The sequence below is a fragment of the Somniosus microcephalus genome, chromosome 4 (genome assembly GCF_052327205.1).
Source record: "Somniosus microcephalus isolate GS21.2 chromosome 4, FLI_Smic_1.0, whole genome shotgun sequence".
NCBI lineage: Eukaryota > Metazoa > Chordata > Chondrichthyes > Squaliformes > Somniosidae > Somniosus > Somniosus microcephalus.
Window position 1 is genome coordinate 315,468,683 of NC_140990.1, and position 15,463 is coordinate 315,484,145.

The 15,463-nt window shown below is 52.4% G+C and overlaps 1 protein-coding gene and 1 long non-coding RNA gene across 2 annotated transcripts in view; both read right to left on the reverse strand.

Annotated features, from left to right (window-relative positions):
* Window positions 1–2,091: 2,091 nt before the first annotated feature.
* LOC147120625 (desmin-like) overlaps window positions 2,092–15,463 on the reverse strand; it is a 63,411-nt gene continuing 50,039 nt past the window's right edge. The window contains exons 4-9 of the mRNA XM_085986768.1: window positions 15,147–15,308; window positions 12,882–13,007; window positions 10,387–10,607; window positions 8,870–8,913; window positions 8,667–8,752; window positions 2,092–3,963 (exon numbers count right to left, since the gene is read on the reverse strand). Coding sequence (XP_085842894.1) covers window positions 3,922–3,963; window positions 8,667–8,752; window positions 8,870–8,913; window positions 10,387–10,607; window positions 12,882–13,007; window positions 15,147–15,308 — 681 coding nt within the window. The 3' untranslated portion in view covers window positions 2,092–3,921. The remainder of the gene's footprint in view (window positions 3,964–8,666; window positions 8,753–8,869; window positions 8,914–10,386; window positions 10,608–12,881; window positions 13,008–15,146; window positions 15,309–15,463) is intronic.
* On the reverse strand, window positions 4,926–6,793 carry LOC147120626 (uncharacterized). The gene is made up of 2 exons (XR_015078214.1): window positions 5,346–6,793; window positions 4,926–5,300 (listed from the first exon to the last, which is right to left on the reverse strand). It is a non-coding gene; the product is annotated as an uncharacterized LOC147120626 (long non-coding RNA).

Below are 15,463 nucleotides of genomic sequence, written 5' to 3' on the forward strand. Positions count from 1 at the left end.
CGAGCAGGTAGCTGTCTTAGCTGGGCAGTGCGCTCTGGGATGTTTTAACTGGCCACAGAAATAGCATTTTTGGGCCTGGTTACTGGGCATCGAAGCAGTTCTTACCGGAGGCTGCTGTCTCGGTTGGGTCGCTGCAGCGGTTGGTGCCGGGGGCGGCGGTCCCGTGTCCCACGGTTTCGATTGCCATGTCTCGGCGCCGTTACGGGGGTATGCCTCGAGGTTTCGGTGGGCCTCCTCTAACGAGAGCGCAAGGGCAATGGCCGTCTTCAGGTCGGGTTCCTTGCTTTCTAGCAGTCTCTGCCGGGTGTGGTCTGACTGGAGGCCCCTGACGAAGGCATCACAGGCGAGTCCCTGCGCGTGCTCCACAGCCGTTACCGCTTTACAATCGCAGTCTCTGCAGAGTGCCAGTAGCGCCCGTGCAAATGCCCCTACCGATTCTCCCGGTTGCTGCCTGCGGGATCCCAAGAGGTGTCGGGCGTAAATTGTGTTCACTGGGCGCGTATATTGCCCTTTTAGTAGCTCGAGGGCCGCCACGTACGTATTAGAGTCCCGGATTAGCATATATACTTGATGGCTCACCTGGGCGGTCAAAATTTTCAGTTTGTGATCCTCCTCTGTAACCTGTGAGATTGCGAGGAAGGATTCAAAGCAGCTCAGCCAGTGTTCAAACTTGGCTGATGCACCCACATCTTGAGGGTCGAGGTCCAGGCGTGGTGGTCTGAGGGCTCTCAGCAATGTCTGCTGTATCCGTTGCTGTTGTTGCTCCTCAGGTGTCGCCATTTAACTTTTAGCTAATAAAATTGATACGCTTATCAATTACTTCATAAAAGGTGATGAGTCGAAGAAGAGATGATGAGTCGAAAGAAGAGATGAATAAGGCTTTTATTAGCTAAGAAGAGACCATGCTTCTTCGTGAGTGACTGAACAAGTCTGAACGAAACCCACACAGTGGTGGGTGGAGTCAGCTGAGGCATGCCTCCATACACAGCGCCACCCAGAGGTGGCAATATACAATACAGTGGTTTACCACAGGGGCACAGTTTCAGAATAAGGGGGGGGGCATACATTTAAAACGGAAATGAGGAGGAATTTCTTCTCTCAGAGGGTCGTGAATCTGTGGAATTCTCTGCCCCAGAGAGCGGTGGAGGCTGGGTCATTGAATAAATTTAAGGTGGAGATAGACAGGTTTCTGAATGGTAAGGGAGTCAAGGGTTATGGGGAGCGGGCAGGGAAGTGGAGTTGAGGCCAAGATCAGATCAGCCATGATCTTATTGAATGGCAGAGCAGGCTCGAGGGGCCGAATGACCTCCTCCTGCTCCTATGTCTCATCTTCTTATACAGGGTAAGTCAACCGGGTTTCCGCAGTGACACAACCCATAATACAAGAAGTCAACAGCCTCAACGCCTTTGTGTTCATCTCCTCATGTTCGGCACAACTGCGCTAATTGTACAATATTACACATGGGGAATAAAAGGAAAGGTTAAGGGGAGATTTAATGGAGGTGTTCAAAATCATGATGCGTTTTGATAGATTGGATAGGGAGAAACGGTTTCCAGTGGCAGGAGGGTCGGTAACCAGAGGACACAGATTGAAGATAATTGGCAAAAGAACCAGAGGGGAGATGAGGAGAATGTTTTTTAATGCAGCCAGTTGTTGTGATCTGGAATGCGCTGCCTGAAAGGCCGGTGGAAGCAGATTCAATAATAACTTTCAAATTGGATAAGTTGAAAGGGAAACCTTTGCAGGGCTGTGGGGAAAGAGCAGAGGGAGCGGGGCTAATTGGAGAGTTCTTTCAAAGAGCCGGAACAGGCACTGGACTCCTATGCTGTATGATCCTAAAATAGTTCAACCAATAGCATGAAAATGCCGAAATGGCTCTTGGATTGGCCTGAAAATGTTGTTTTAGTCGTCTGCTATATTTTGAAACCAGTTGCTTCAAAAAAGGAAAGGAAATACATTTTTATCCATGAATTTTTATTCAGGCACCTTTTAACCTCTTAAATGCTGCGAGCAGCGATATGATTGGTTTTGGCTTATTGCCCCTGATAACAATACTGAGTGGCGTTAGTGCGAAAGAAGAACAAAGCAGAAACAATTCATATTTAATCCTTTCCAATCACAGACAAATGAAACTGAACAGTGAAACGTCAGAATTTCTTCGTAAAGGTCACAGAGGAAGCTATTGACCTGTGTCAGTAACGGGTAATGTTGATTGCCCAGTCCCGGCGTCACAAGTGATCAGTTAAGCGGGGAGCGAAAAGGAGCATCGAATACCTGCCAACCTGATCTTTACGTCTAGTCCGATGGTTAGTACGATGGGCTGAGAGGCATCGGTATTGGTCGGAGTGAGAGAGCTAACTGAAAAGGGGGTGGTGCGGGGGTCCGGGTGGGTGGGGATGCAGGGTTAGAATGCTGTCCTTTCACCTCTGTTTTGAATCCATCCCAAGTCGGAATGGAGCAAAAGCCCCCTGTCTCTGCGACCCCATCAAGTGCCCCACACGTTTCAGGAGAGACTTCTTTACCCAGAGAGTGTTTAGAATGTGGAACTCGCCGCCACGGGGAGTAGTCGAGGTGAATAGCAGAGGTGCCTTTGAAGGGGAAGCTGGATGAGGGAGAAAGGAATCGAAGGATATGCTGACAGAGTGAGCTCAAGGAGGGGGAGGGAGGAGGCTCGTGTGGAGCATAAACACTGGCACGGACCAGTTGGGCCGAATGGCCTGTTTCTGTGCTGTAAATTCTATGTGATAAAGAACATGACCATCGCAATCAAAACTGCCCCCAACTATCCACATCTGACAAACAAGCATGATCAACCGATCAACCAATGAGAACAAAGGGGGCTGCCTATCCAGCCCAGCGAATGTGCCTTGCGCACGGGTGGTTGGTTTGGAGAAGATTCACTGGGGGCGGGGGAGAAGGTCAAAAGATGTAAACACGTCCAACCTAAGACGTCACGTCACATCAGTAGGTGGGCAAGGCGCAGCGACAAAGCAGCCTCTTTGTTTTGGGGTGGGCTGGTCCGTCTACCGTTGGACTAACCGTGGTGGCGACGCGTCGCAGTACAAGAGAAACTTTGCCTGAATGCTACAAACGCGGGGTAACGGGAGCGGAGGAAGGCTTTGGGGCGACATTCCTCTGCCCACCATTTCGGCAGAGACTCTTAGGGCTGAAACCGGGCGTTGGCGGGGGGGGGGAGCGAGGGCGAATCGCCAGTCCGTTCCTCATCCCCGATCCCGACTTTCTTTTCCATGGTTCCTACGACTTCGCCCGGAGAAGAAAACCGGGCGGGGTCGGGTGTAAAACGGGCTGCCGATTAGCTAACGGCCGGATCCAGCCCACCAGTAAGTCGCTTAAAATAAAATGGTAAACGCTCGCACTAGGGTAACAGGAGAGAGGGAAATGATCATATTCGACTGCCAATGTCGCCCCCACGATCACTTCTAGGTCCCATTGTACAGATATTAAATGGAAACAGCCTGATTTGAAATTGGAAGTACTATTGATAACCTATCCATGCGCAATACTTGATCCTACATTTATTCATCACACCATGGACATAAAATACGAATCAGAAAATCCCTGTGTCCCAGATAGTTACACAGTACATCTGAAATGATGCAAAAGAGCTACCATAGTTCTCAAAAGGATGCAGTGAATATTTTGAAATCCTGTTGCCTCTCTTCGGTTGAACTCTTCTCTTGGACTCTCCAACACTACGCGACGTACGATTGTTTGCCGAGAGTGGATCGGAGCTCCTGTCGACTGGGTTCCAAGGCACTTTGTTCCGGGTACGCGTGCTGTCACTGTTAATCTGGTAGACGGGCGGTTGTGGGGGTGGTGGGGGACGTGGGAGGGGTGGGTGGGGGTCGTGGAAGGGTCAAAGGTTGGGTCACGCTCTCCGTGCGTCTGTGTCCGTGGGTTTAAGCTGTCTCCTGTTGTTGCTGTGAAGACTCGCTAATCACCTGGCGGGAAGAGGAAGAAAGTGCCGTCAGTGGGGAATCCTCGGCTCAACGCCCCTCCATCGGGGCAGAAATCGGGCCACGCGTATGCGCCCGTTTTCTCCTGGTGTGAAACGGGCGCGCCGCACACCAAGTTAGCAGTGCGCCCCCTCATACAAGAAACATGCACGGTGACTTAACCGGGTTTCCGCGGTGACGCGACCCATGAAGCAAAATGACAACAGCGTCACCGCCTGTGTGTTCATCTCCTCGTGTTCATCGCGATTGCATTAATTGTACAATCTTACACACGGGGAAAAACTGGTGGCAAAAAGGGAGGCAGAGAAGGTTAAGGGGAGATTTAATAGAGGCGTTCAAAATTATAAAGGGGTTTTGAAAGAGTAAATAAGGCGGGAGGGTCGGTAACCAGAGGACACAGATTGCAGGTGATTGGCAAAAGAACCAGAGGGGGAGATGAGAATGTTTTTACGCAGCGAGTTATGATGATCTGGAACGTGCTGCCTGAAAGGGCGGTGGAAACAGATTCAATAATAACTTTCAAAAGGGAATTGGATAAATACTTGAAAGAAAACAATTTGCAGGGATATGAGGTAAGAGCGGTGGGGGGGGGCGGTGGGACTAATTGGAGAATTGGAGAGCTCTTTCAAAGAGCCGGCTCAGGCACGATGGGCCGAATGGCCTCCTCCAGTGCTGTAGGATTCTATGATTCTAAAACATTTCAACCTGTAGCAGGACAATGCCGAATGAATAATGAAAGGCTCTTGAATTCGTCTACAGATGTTTTTAGCCAGCTGCTGTATTTTGAAGTCAGTTGCCCAAAAAGGGGAAAAGAAAATACACGTGAATGTTTGGCGTAAAACGGGTGCAACGCACCCCAGTGTAGCACTGGCACTGACCGCGCCCAATCTCCGCCGGCGATGGTCCCACTGCTAAATTCGTCAGGGGCCCTTTTTTATTACATAAGAACATAAGAATTAGGAGCCAGGAGTCGGCCATGAGGCCCCTCGAGCCTGCTGCACCATTCAATAAGATCATGGCTGATCTTCGACCTCAACTCCACTCTCCCGCCCAATCTCCAGATCCCTTGATGCCCCTCGAGTCCAAAAATCTATCGATCTCAGCCTTGAATATACTCAAAGACTCAGCATCCACAGCTCTCTGGGGCAGAGAATTCCAAAGATCCACCACCCTCTGAGTGAAGAAATTCCTCCTCATCTCGGTCCTAAATGGCCGACCCCTTATCCTGAGACTGTGACCCCTGGTTCTAGACTCTCCAGCCAGGGGAAACCGCCTCTCAGCATCTACCCTGTCAAGCCCTCAATATGTTTCAATGAGATCACCTCTCATTCTTCTAAACTCCAGAGAGTATAGGCCCATGAGATCACCTCTCATTCTTCTAAACTCCAGAGAGTATAGGCCCATTCTACACAATCTCTCCGCATAGGACAGCCCTCTCATCCCAGGAATCAATCTAGTCAACCTTCGTTGCACCGTCTCCAAGCGTCCCGATGGTCGGGTCTCTTAAATATGTAAATTACGGGCCTGAGGCCTGTTGAATTAGAGTCAGGAGGTGGTTCTTTTTCCAGAGAATAGTGGACCTCCTGGAACAGGCTGCCGGCTCGGGCAGTGGAGGCCGACTCGCTGAATTCCTTCAAGCGAGAGCTGGACCTGTTCCTGGCTGGAGCAGAGATCACCTCTTGCAGAAGGTCGGCACTGCAGGAAATTCCGGGCCAGTGTGATTTCCTGGACTAGTTTCGATCACCTAGCTGGGTCAGAGAGGAATGTCCCAGATTTTCTTTCCCAAATTGGCCTAGGTTTTTCTATCTGGTTTTTTGCCTCTCCCGAGAGATACCATGGTTTTGGGTGGGATGGAGTGTGGATATATTGTGATACACAAGGTATCGCAATAGTGTGGGACAGGCTGCATGGACCAGAGGGTCTTTACCTGTCCGTCATTGTTCGTATGTTCAAAGAAGCCCATCATTTGGGGAAAGAGTAGGGGGAGTGGGACTAATTGGACTAATCCCGGGGATGAGGGGATGGACATATGAGGAGAGGTTGAGTAGATTGGGACTCTACTCATTGGAGTTCAGAAGAATGAGAGGCGATCTTATTGAAACATATAAGATTGTGAAGGGGTTGGATCGGGCGGATGCGGGGAAGATGTTCCCGATGATGGGTGAAACTAGAACTAGGGGGCATAGTCTTAGAATAAGGGGCTGCTCTTTCAAAACTGAGATGAGGAGGAACTACTTCACTCAGAGGGTGGTAGGTCCATGGAATATGCTGCCCCAAAAAGCGGTAGAAGCTACATCATTACATAAATTTAAAACAGAAATAGACAGTTTCCTAGAAGTAAAGGGAATTAAAGGTTACGGGGAGCGGGCAGGAAATTGGACATGAGTCTAGGTTCGGATCGGTCATGGCCCTGTGGGTAGCGGAGCGGGCCCAGGGGCCGTGTAGCCTGATCCTGCTCCTATTTCGTGTGTCTAATTCTGTTAGATTCAGGAGATGGTTCTGTGATAGTGGATTGGCGGTTAGGATCAGATCAGCCATGATCTTATTGAATGGCGGAGCAGGCTCGAGGGGCCGATTGGCCTACTCCTGCTCCTATTTCTTATGTTCTTATGTTCTTATGAGAGCTCTTTCAAAGAGCCGGCACAGGCACAATGGGCCGAATGGCCTCCTTCAGTGGCTGTGTGATTCATCCAGAAATGAGTTGGCGATGAATGATGTTGGTGTCGGGCCTGCTCTGCTCGGGACTCTTCCGCAGCCTCTGCAACCAGGAATGGTTCCTCCCGCCGAATACAATGGAGTCGCGATCGCTCCCCACCTCCCCACACCCCACGCCCCACCTCCCCACACCACACCCCACCTCCCCACACCACACCCCACACCCCACTTCCCCACACCACACCTCCTCCCCACCTCCCACACACCTCCCACACCCCACCTCCCCACACCCCACCTCCCCACACCCCACCTCCCCACACCCCCACCTCCCCACGCCCCACACCCCACCTCCCCACATCCCACCTCCCCACACCCCCACCTCCCCACACCCCCACCTCCCCATGCCCCACCGCCCCACACCCCACCTCCCCACACCCCCACCTCCCCACACCCCACCTCCCCACACCCCCACCTCCCCACGCCCCACCTCCCCACGCCCCACCTCCCCACACCCCCACCTCCCCACACCCCCACCTCCCCACGCCCCACCTCCCCACACCCCCACCTCCCCACACCCCACACCCCCACCTCCCCACGCCCCACCTCCCCACACCCCACCTCCCCACGCCCCACACCCCACCTCCCCACATCCCCACCTCCCCACACCCCCACCTCCCCACGCCCCACCTCCACTCCACCTCCCCACACCCCACCTCCCGCCCATAGCCCGCTCCCCGGACCTAGCTGAAAGTCACGGCCGGCGAGGCAGGGCGGTCCAACCTGGATGTCTCTCCGCTCGGGGCGAGCGACCAGCCGAGGATGCTGGCGAGACGCGAGGACGGATTCCCACCGATCACCGGGGTGGTCTCTCGGTTCGGGCATTAAACCCAGGCCCCCGTCTGCCCTCTCAGTAAAAGATCCCACCGCCCACCAATTTCACCTCAAATTTTGTTTGGGTGCGGGGCCCCTTTAACGGGCTGCGCGTCCCGTTCAAATTCCCGGGCATGCGCGGTTTTTCCATTTAAAAGCCGATGAGCCGGCTGCGCGGGACCTCCAGGCCGCAGCTTAACAGGAACATTGCCGCCCACTAGCTGGAAGAGCTGGGGAGTTCTCCCTGGTGTCCTGGGACCAATATTTATCCCTTGATCAACATAACAAGCACAGATCATTATCTCATTGCTGTTTGTGGGACATCTTTGAGCAGAATAAAATGTAGCTGGCTGGAGAGTTGAAGATGGGAATAAAAGCACAAGTAAACCCTGACCCAGGGAGTTCCTCCTGACCCATCACTGGCAAGAGAGAGAAAGGAAGACTGGCATTTCTATAGCGCCTTTCACCACCTCAGGACGTCCCAAAGCGCTTTACAGTCAATGAAGTACTTTTTGAAGTGTGGTCACTGTTGTAATGTAGGGAAATGCGGCAGCCAATTTGCGCACAGCAAGCTCCCACAAACAGCAATGCGATAAACCTGTGTCAGCTGTGGTTCAGTGGGTAGCACTCTCGCCTCTGAATCAGAAGGTTGTGGGTTCGCAGTCCCACTCCAGGGACTTGAGCTCATAAAGCTAGGCTGACGCTCACTGTGCAGTGATGAGGGAGTGCTGCCCTGTCGGAGGTGCCGTCTTTTGGATGAGATGTTAAACTGTGGCCCCGTCTGCTCTCTCAGGTGGATGTAAAAGATCCCACGGGCACTATTTCGAAGAAGAGCAGGGGGAGTTCTCCCCGGTGTCCTGGGCCAATATTTATCCCTCAACCAACATCACTAAAACATGGTCATCTGGTCATTTAAAAAAAAGACTTGCATTTATGTATCTCATTGCTGTTTGTGGGAGCTTGCTGTGCACAAATTGGCTGCTGTGTTTCCCACGTTACAACAGTGACTACACCCTAAAAAGTACGAAATTGATTGCTCAGAGCTTTGAGACGTCTCGAGGTCATCAAAGGAGCTCTATAAAAGCAAGTCCTTTCGTTCCTGTGACGTCTCCTCTCTCTCTCTCTCTCTCTCTCTCTCTCTCTGAACACTCTGCTGCTCTCACCTCTCCGTCCCTTGTTTCGTAGGTCTTGATGGTCACGGTCTTTTTGGTGTGGACTTCAGCCAGATGTGTCTGTTCAGGGCTGGTCTCTGGAACGAAGACACCGCAGAGTTACTGACCCGCTTCCGAATCACGGGCAGGGTGGCAATACTAGCAGGACATTGTGAATTGAATCCCTGGGGTTAACAGGGCGATGCTTTACCTACCTCTGAAACTCAAGGTCGAAAACGCCTGGACTGGCATAACAATCCTAGAGTCAAAAAGAGAATAATCGCAGAGAATCATTACTCGCAGGTCAAGAGGTCAATAATGAAACACAACACCGACTACGTAAGGAACTTCAGTCAGGTATCTTAAATCCATTCTGGTAAATCTCCTCTGCACCCTCTCTAAGGCCTTCACATCCTTCCTAAAGTGCAGTGCCCAGAATTGGACATAATACTCCGGTTGAGGCCGAACCAGTGTTTTATAAAGGTTCATCATAATTTCCTTACTTTCGTACTCTATGGGCAGGATTTTCATTGGGCCATGGAGGCAGGATTGAAGGCGTGTGGGGGGCGGGGGGGAGGTTAAAATCTCGAAATCGGGGGGCACAACCCCAGCCCGCCCCCAACCCGCCTCCATACCAGTTTCAAAGGAAGCGTGTACCTGACCTGTGCTGGGACCCGCCTCCCCAAGGCGGGAAGGGGATTAGTGCCAATTAACTGCCTGTTAACAGGTAGTTAACAGGCAGTTTTTAGCCTAATCCCTATTTTTATTCCATTCAGAGGGGCAGTACTGAGGGAGCACCTCACTGTCGGAGGGGCAGTACTGAGGGAGCGCCGCACTATCGGAGGGGCAGTACTAAGGGAGCGCCTCACTGTCGGAGGGGCAGTACTGAGGGAGCGCCGCACTGTCGGAGGGGCAGTACTGAGGGAGCGCCGCACTGTCGGAGGGGCAGTACTGAGGGAGCGCCGCACTGTCGGAGGGGCAGTACTGAGGGAGCGCCGCACTGTCGGAGGGGCAGTACTGAGGGAGCGCCGCACTGTCGGAGGGGCAGTACTGAGGGAGCGCCGCACTGTCGGAGGGGCAGTACTGAGCGAGCGCCGCACTGTCGGAGGGGCAGTACTGAGGGAGCGCCGCATTGTCGGAGGGTCAGTACTGAGGGAGCGCTGCACTGTCGGAGGGGCAGTACTGAGGGAGCGCTGCACTGTCGGAGGGGCAGTACTGAGGAAATGCTGCACTGTCGGAGGGGCAGTACTGAGGGAGTGTCACACTGTCGGAGGGGCAGTACTGAGGGAGTGCCGCACTGTCGGAGGGGCAGTACTGAGGGAGTGCCGCACTGTCGGAGGGGCAGTACTGAGGGAGCGCTGCACTGTCAGAGGGGCAGTACTGAGGGGGTGCTGCACTATCGGAGGGGCAGTACTGAGGGAGCGCTGCACTGTCGGAGGGGCAGTACTGAGGGAGCGCTGCACTGTCAGAGGGGCAGTACTGAGGGAGTGCCGTACTGTCGGAGGGGGCAGTACTGAGGGAGCGCCGCACTGTCGGAGGGGCAGTACTAAGGGGGCGCTGCACTGTCGGAGGGGCAGTACTGAGGGGGCGCCACACTGTTGGAGGATGAGAGAAGGGCTAATTCTGATATTGGTGTTGGCAGGCGGGGTTTCGGCCCCCTTTGCGAGGGGTGAAAAGTCAAGCGCGAGCTCGCGTTCACCCCCGCACCCCCCCACTCGGGCGGGCAACGCACCTGCTCTCTTCGCCCTCCAGCAGCTTCCTGTAGGTGGCGATCTCCACGTCCAGTGCCATCTTCACGTTGAGCAGGTCCTGGTACTCGCGCAGGTGCCGCGCCATCTCGTCCTTCAAGTGGCGGATCTCCTCCTCCAGCCGCGTGATCGTGTCCGAGTAGCCCACCGCCTCACCCCCAAATCTCTCCTCCATTTCCCGCATCTGCCGCATCAAAGACTCGTTCTGCCGAAGAGAGACCCAAGTTCAGACTGCAGCGATGACCGAGGCTGAGTGTTCGTTCACAGCAGGTATCACAAAGGATTTAAATTGGGCCACGCTTTTTTTGCTGAAAATTATAAGGGCGGCTGAACAACGCATGTCGTTATTAAAGTGCAAATCCGGCCAGCAACTTGTGGCCAGGGCGAGTTACCCGTGAAGTCGCTGGACGAGCTGCTCCACCGTTAACCTCTCGAAAACGGCATCCCGCCCTCAAACCCCCTGTGACTATCATTATGTTGCTGCATTTGCACATTAATTTGCTGTTAAACTCGCCACAGAAAGTTATGACTAGTAATTAACAGCGTAAGTACCCTTTTAACGATGTGACAATTGACCTCTCTGGCCCAGAAAAATGAACAATTTTAAGCGTGGAGTCTCATTTATTTCAAGTTGGGAATTGTTTTAGGCGATCTTAAAATGTCAAAAAAAAAACGTACTTTTCCTTTCTATCTCTTTTTTCTCTCTCTTAAATCAACCTTTCGTTCCCTCTCTTTATTTCTCTTCCTGTGTCTGGTTTGACTCTAAGTCGCCCCATTTCCTTCTCTGTCGTTCCTCTGTTTATTTCTCAATCCTGAAATCTCATTGGTTGAGGAGACAGACTGTTGGTCCCGCCGTTCACCGAGGTCCCGGGTTCCCCGTCGCCCCTCGGCGCCCCGTTATCAGTTCCCACTCCCAGCAAGTTACAGGACCAAAAGTTTCAAAGCTAAACGTGCACGAACAAGTCTAGCTAACGGGGCACGCTACTCCAGCAGAATCTGGACCATACTGTGTACAGCACAGAAACAGGCCATTCCACACGAGCCTCCTCCCTCCCCTCTTCATCTCACCCCATCACCATATCCTTCTATTCCTTTCTCCCTCATGTGTTTATCCAGCTTCCTCTTGAATATATCTCTGCGATTCGCCTCAACCACTCCCTGTGGTGGCGAGTTCCACATTCTCACCACTCTCTGGGTAGAGAGGTTTCTCCTGAATTCCTTGTTGGATTTATTAGTGACTATCTTATATTTATGGTCACCTAGTTTTGTTCTCACCCACAACATTTTCTCTATGTCTACCCTATCAAACCACTTCATAATCTTATAGACCTCGATCAGGTTACCCCTCTTCTATTTTCTACAGAAGCCTATTCAGTCTTTCCTGATAGTTATATAACCTCTCAGTTCTAGTATTATCCTTGTAAATCTTTTTTGCACCTTCTCCGATGCCTCTATAACCTCTTTGTAATGTAGAGACCAGAACTGTGTCCAAATGAATGCGGTAATTAACCCTTTACAGATATTGTTCATTCCATCTACATTTGATTATTGTTGGTAAATTATTGAATGGGGTAATTAACCCTTTACAGGTGTCAGGCCATAGAAACATAGAAACTAGGAGCAGGAGTAGGCCATTCGGCCCTTCGAGCCTGCTCCGCCATTCAACGAGATCATGGCTGATCATCCAAACCCTAGCACCCGGTCCCTACACCGACAGCCATCCCACCCAAGCCCTATCCTCGTAACCCCACGTATTTAATCCTCCCCTAACACTAAGGGCCAATTTTTATCATGGCCAATCAACCTAACCCGCACATCTTTGGACTGTGGGAGGAAACCGGAGCACCCGGAGAAAACCCACGCAAACACGGGGAGAATGTGCAAACTCCACACAGACAGTCACCCGAGGCCGGATTCGAACCCGGGTCCCTGGCGCTGTGAGGCAACAGTGCTAACCACTATGCCACCGTGCTGCCCTGAGGCCAGTGGCTCAGTGGGTAGCACTCTCTCTCGCCTCGGAGTCAGAAGGTTATGGGTTCAAATCTCACTCCAGAGACTTGAGCACAAAATCTAGACTGACACTCCCCAGTGCAGTGCTGAGGGATTGAGTCTTTCGGATGAGACGTTAAACTGAAGCCCCATCTGTCCTCTCAGGTGCGCTACGGCACTATTGGAAGAAGAGCAGGGGGGAGTTCTCCCCGGTGTCCTGGGACCAATATTTATCCCTCAACCAACATCACTGAATTAACAGGTGATCTGGTCATTATCACATTGCTGTTTGTGGGAGCTTGCTGTGCGCAAATTGGCTGCCGCGCTTCCTACATTACAACAGTGACCTCACCTCAAAAAAGTACTTCATTGGCTGTAAAGCGCTTTGGGACGTGCTGAGGTGGTGAAAGGCGCTATAGAAATGCAAGTTCTTTCTTTTCTTTATGATTACAGGCAGGGGTTTAGTGGCGGAACCTCGGCAAATACTCACAGATCCTTTGAGGGCATCAATCTCGCAGGTGTAGGTCTGAATCTGGTGCCGGTATTCCATCATTTCCTGTTTGGCCTGTCGCAAGGCGTCATTGTGTTTGACCGCATTCTGGTTCAAATCGGAGACCTGGGAACGAAAACAGAAAGCACTCAGGTAGTAGGTCATCCGACGGACACAAGCCCCTGCCGCCCGCCCCCTTTATATATCCACAGTACTGCCACCTGATGTTAATGTTTCGAACATACGAACATACGAATTAGGAGCAAGAGTCGGCCACTCGAGCCTGCTCCGCCATTCAATAAGATCACAGCTTATATCCACATTCCCGACCTACCCCCGATAACCTTTCACCCCCTTGCTTATCAAGAATCTATCTACCTCTGCCTTATAAATATTCAAAGACTCCGCTTCCACCGCCCTCTGAGGAAGAGTTCCAAAGACTCACGACACTCTGTGAGTAAAAATTTCTCCTCAGCTCTGTCTTTCGATTGTAGGATAAGGCCATTTGTCATGTGACATGAGATTGATTCCTGGGATGGCAGGACTGTCGTATGAGAAGAGCTTGAGTAAACTAGGCCTGTATTCTTTTGAATTCAGAAGAATGAGAGGGGGTCTCATTGAAGCATACAAAATTATTAAGGGCTTGATAGGGTGGATGCTGGGAAAATGTTTCCCTTGGCTGGGGAATCTAGAACCAGGGGCCACAGCCTCAGGATAAAGGGCAGGCCATTCAGGACTGAGATGAGAAGAAATTTCTTCACACAGAGGGTGGTGAATCTTTGGAATTCTCTACCCCAGAGGGCTGTGGAGGCTCAGTCATTGGGTATATTCAAAACAGAAGTCGATAGATTTCTGACTAGTAAGGGCATCAAGGGATATGGCGATAGGGCCGGTGAATGGAGTTGAGGCAGAAGATCAGCCATGATCTCATTGAATGGCGGAGCAGGCTCGAGGGGCCGAATGGCCGACTCCTGCTCCTATTTCTTATGTTCTTAAGACCCTGCAGGTAAACATGGCTGCCGTTGTTGTGGGGGTGGGGTGGGGGTGGGGAGATGGTTTAATGCATGCTTGGGATGGGCAAGGCCGGCACTTTATTGCCCATCCCTCCCTTGTTGCCCTGAGAAGGTGGTGGTGGGCCTTCTTCTTGAATCGCTGGTAGTGATTTGGTACAACTGAGGAGTGCGCTAGGCCACTTCAGGGGGGCGGTTAACCACGTTGACGCAGGACTAGAGCCATGTATAGGCCCAGACCGGGTAAGGACGGCAGGTTTCCTTCCATAAAGGGACATTAGTGAGCCCGTTGGGTCTTTAATGACAATCCGGCAGCTTCACGGTCACTTCTACTGAATTCAAATCCTCCAACTCCCCAGAGTGGGATTTGAACTCGCGTTCTACAGGATTATTAGTCCAGTAACATAACCCCTACACTCCCGCAGCCCAATGGGATTGCAAGATGAAGCAATCTGACACGTGGTCCTGCGGTCAAATATGGCCGCCACTGCGGTGTTGCCGCGCTCGTGTTGTCGTGGGGGGGGAGGTGAAACTCTGGGTACTCTGTGCCGGTGGGATGGGTGGGGGGGCGGTGACATTCCGGGCTCTTGCCGTATCCGTAGCTGGCATAACCGGGTTCCTCGGGTGCTCCGCCAGGGTTCCAGCGGGGGAATCGGGACAAAGTCTCTGAATTCCGGGCCTCCCGTGCTTAATCCCAGGGCTTGGGGAGCGGAGCGGTCTAGAGCGCCAACTGCTGTTGAATTGTTCAATGCTGGGAACATTCTCGGAATGTCGGTGGGGGTGGGGTGAGTCTCCCGATCGGCCGTTCTGACCCGGATAGACGGGTAAGCCGAAGCATCTGCCGACGTTTTGGCACCCGATTGGGAGGATGACTAAAAACGAACCCTCAGGTTCCCCGGTTTGACATTTTCTGCGTTCTCGTAGAACAGCACAGAAGGAGGCCATTCGGCCCATTGAGCCTGGGCCGGTAAAGCAGCACTCGAACCAGGACCTGGACCCTCAGGTTGAAAGTCAGATGGCTCTAACGACAGAGCTATCCGGGCAAAAGAGGAGTGGAGAATGCTGGCATCAATCCCGCAACCTCTCGCGTGCTAAGCGAGCGCGATCCCATTCGAGCTAGTTCGCCGCTCCGTGTAATTAATGGCTGCGCACACATCCCCCTCCTGCCTCCACTCCCCCCAAACACCAGCCCCAGCCCGCACCCTCGCAACCCTGCGCTGGAGCCGTGTGACTGAGAGCACTGGCCGCCACGAACCTTCGACTTGTACCACTCCTCGGCCTCCTGGACGTTCTTGGCCGAGATGGTCTCGTACTGAGCGCGGATGTCGCGCAGGGCGGCGGTGAGGTCAGGCTTCGACATGTCGATCTCCACCTGGACCTGTTGCTCCTGGAGCTGAGCCTGCAGCTCGCGCAGTTCCTTGAAACAAGTAAAGAAGACGAGGGAAGGAAAGAGATGTTAATAAACGAATAAAAAAAAAAATCATCATTTGAAGACCTCCCATGGCATTGCTCGGATCAAGTGGGAAGGATGCACAGCATTACAAGGGCAGCAGATTCATAGACTTCTTCCAC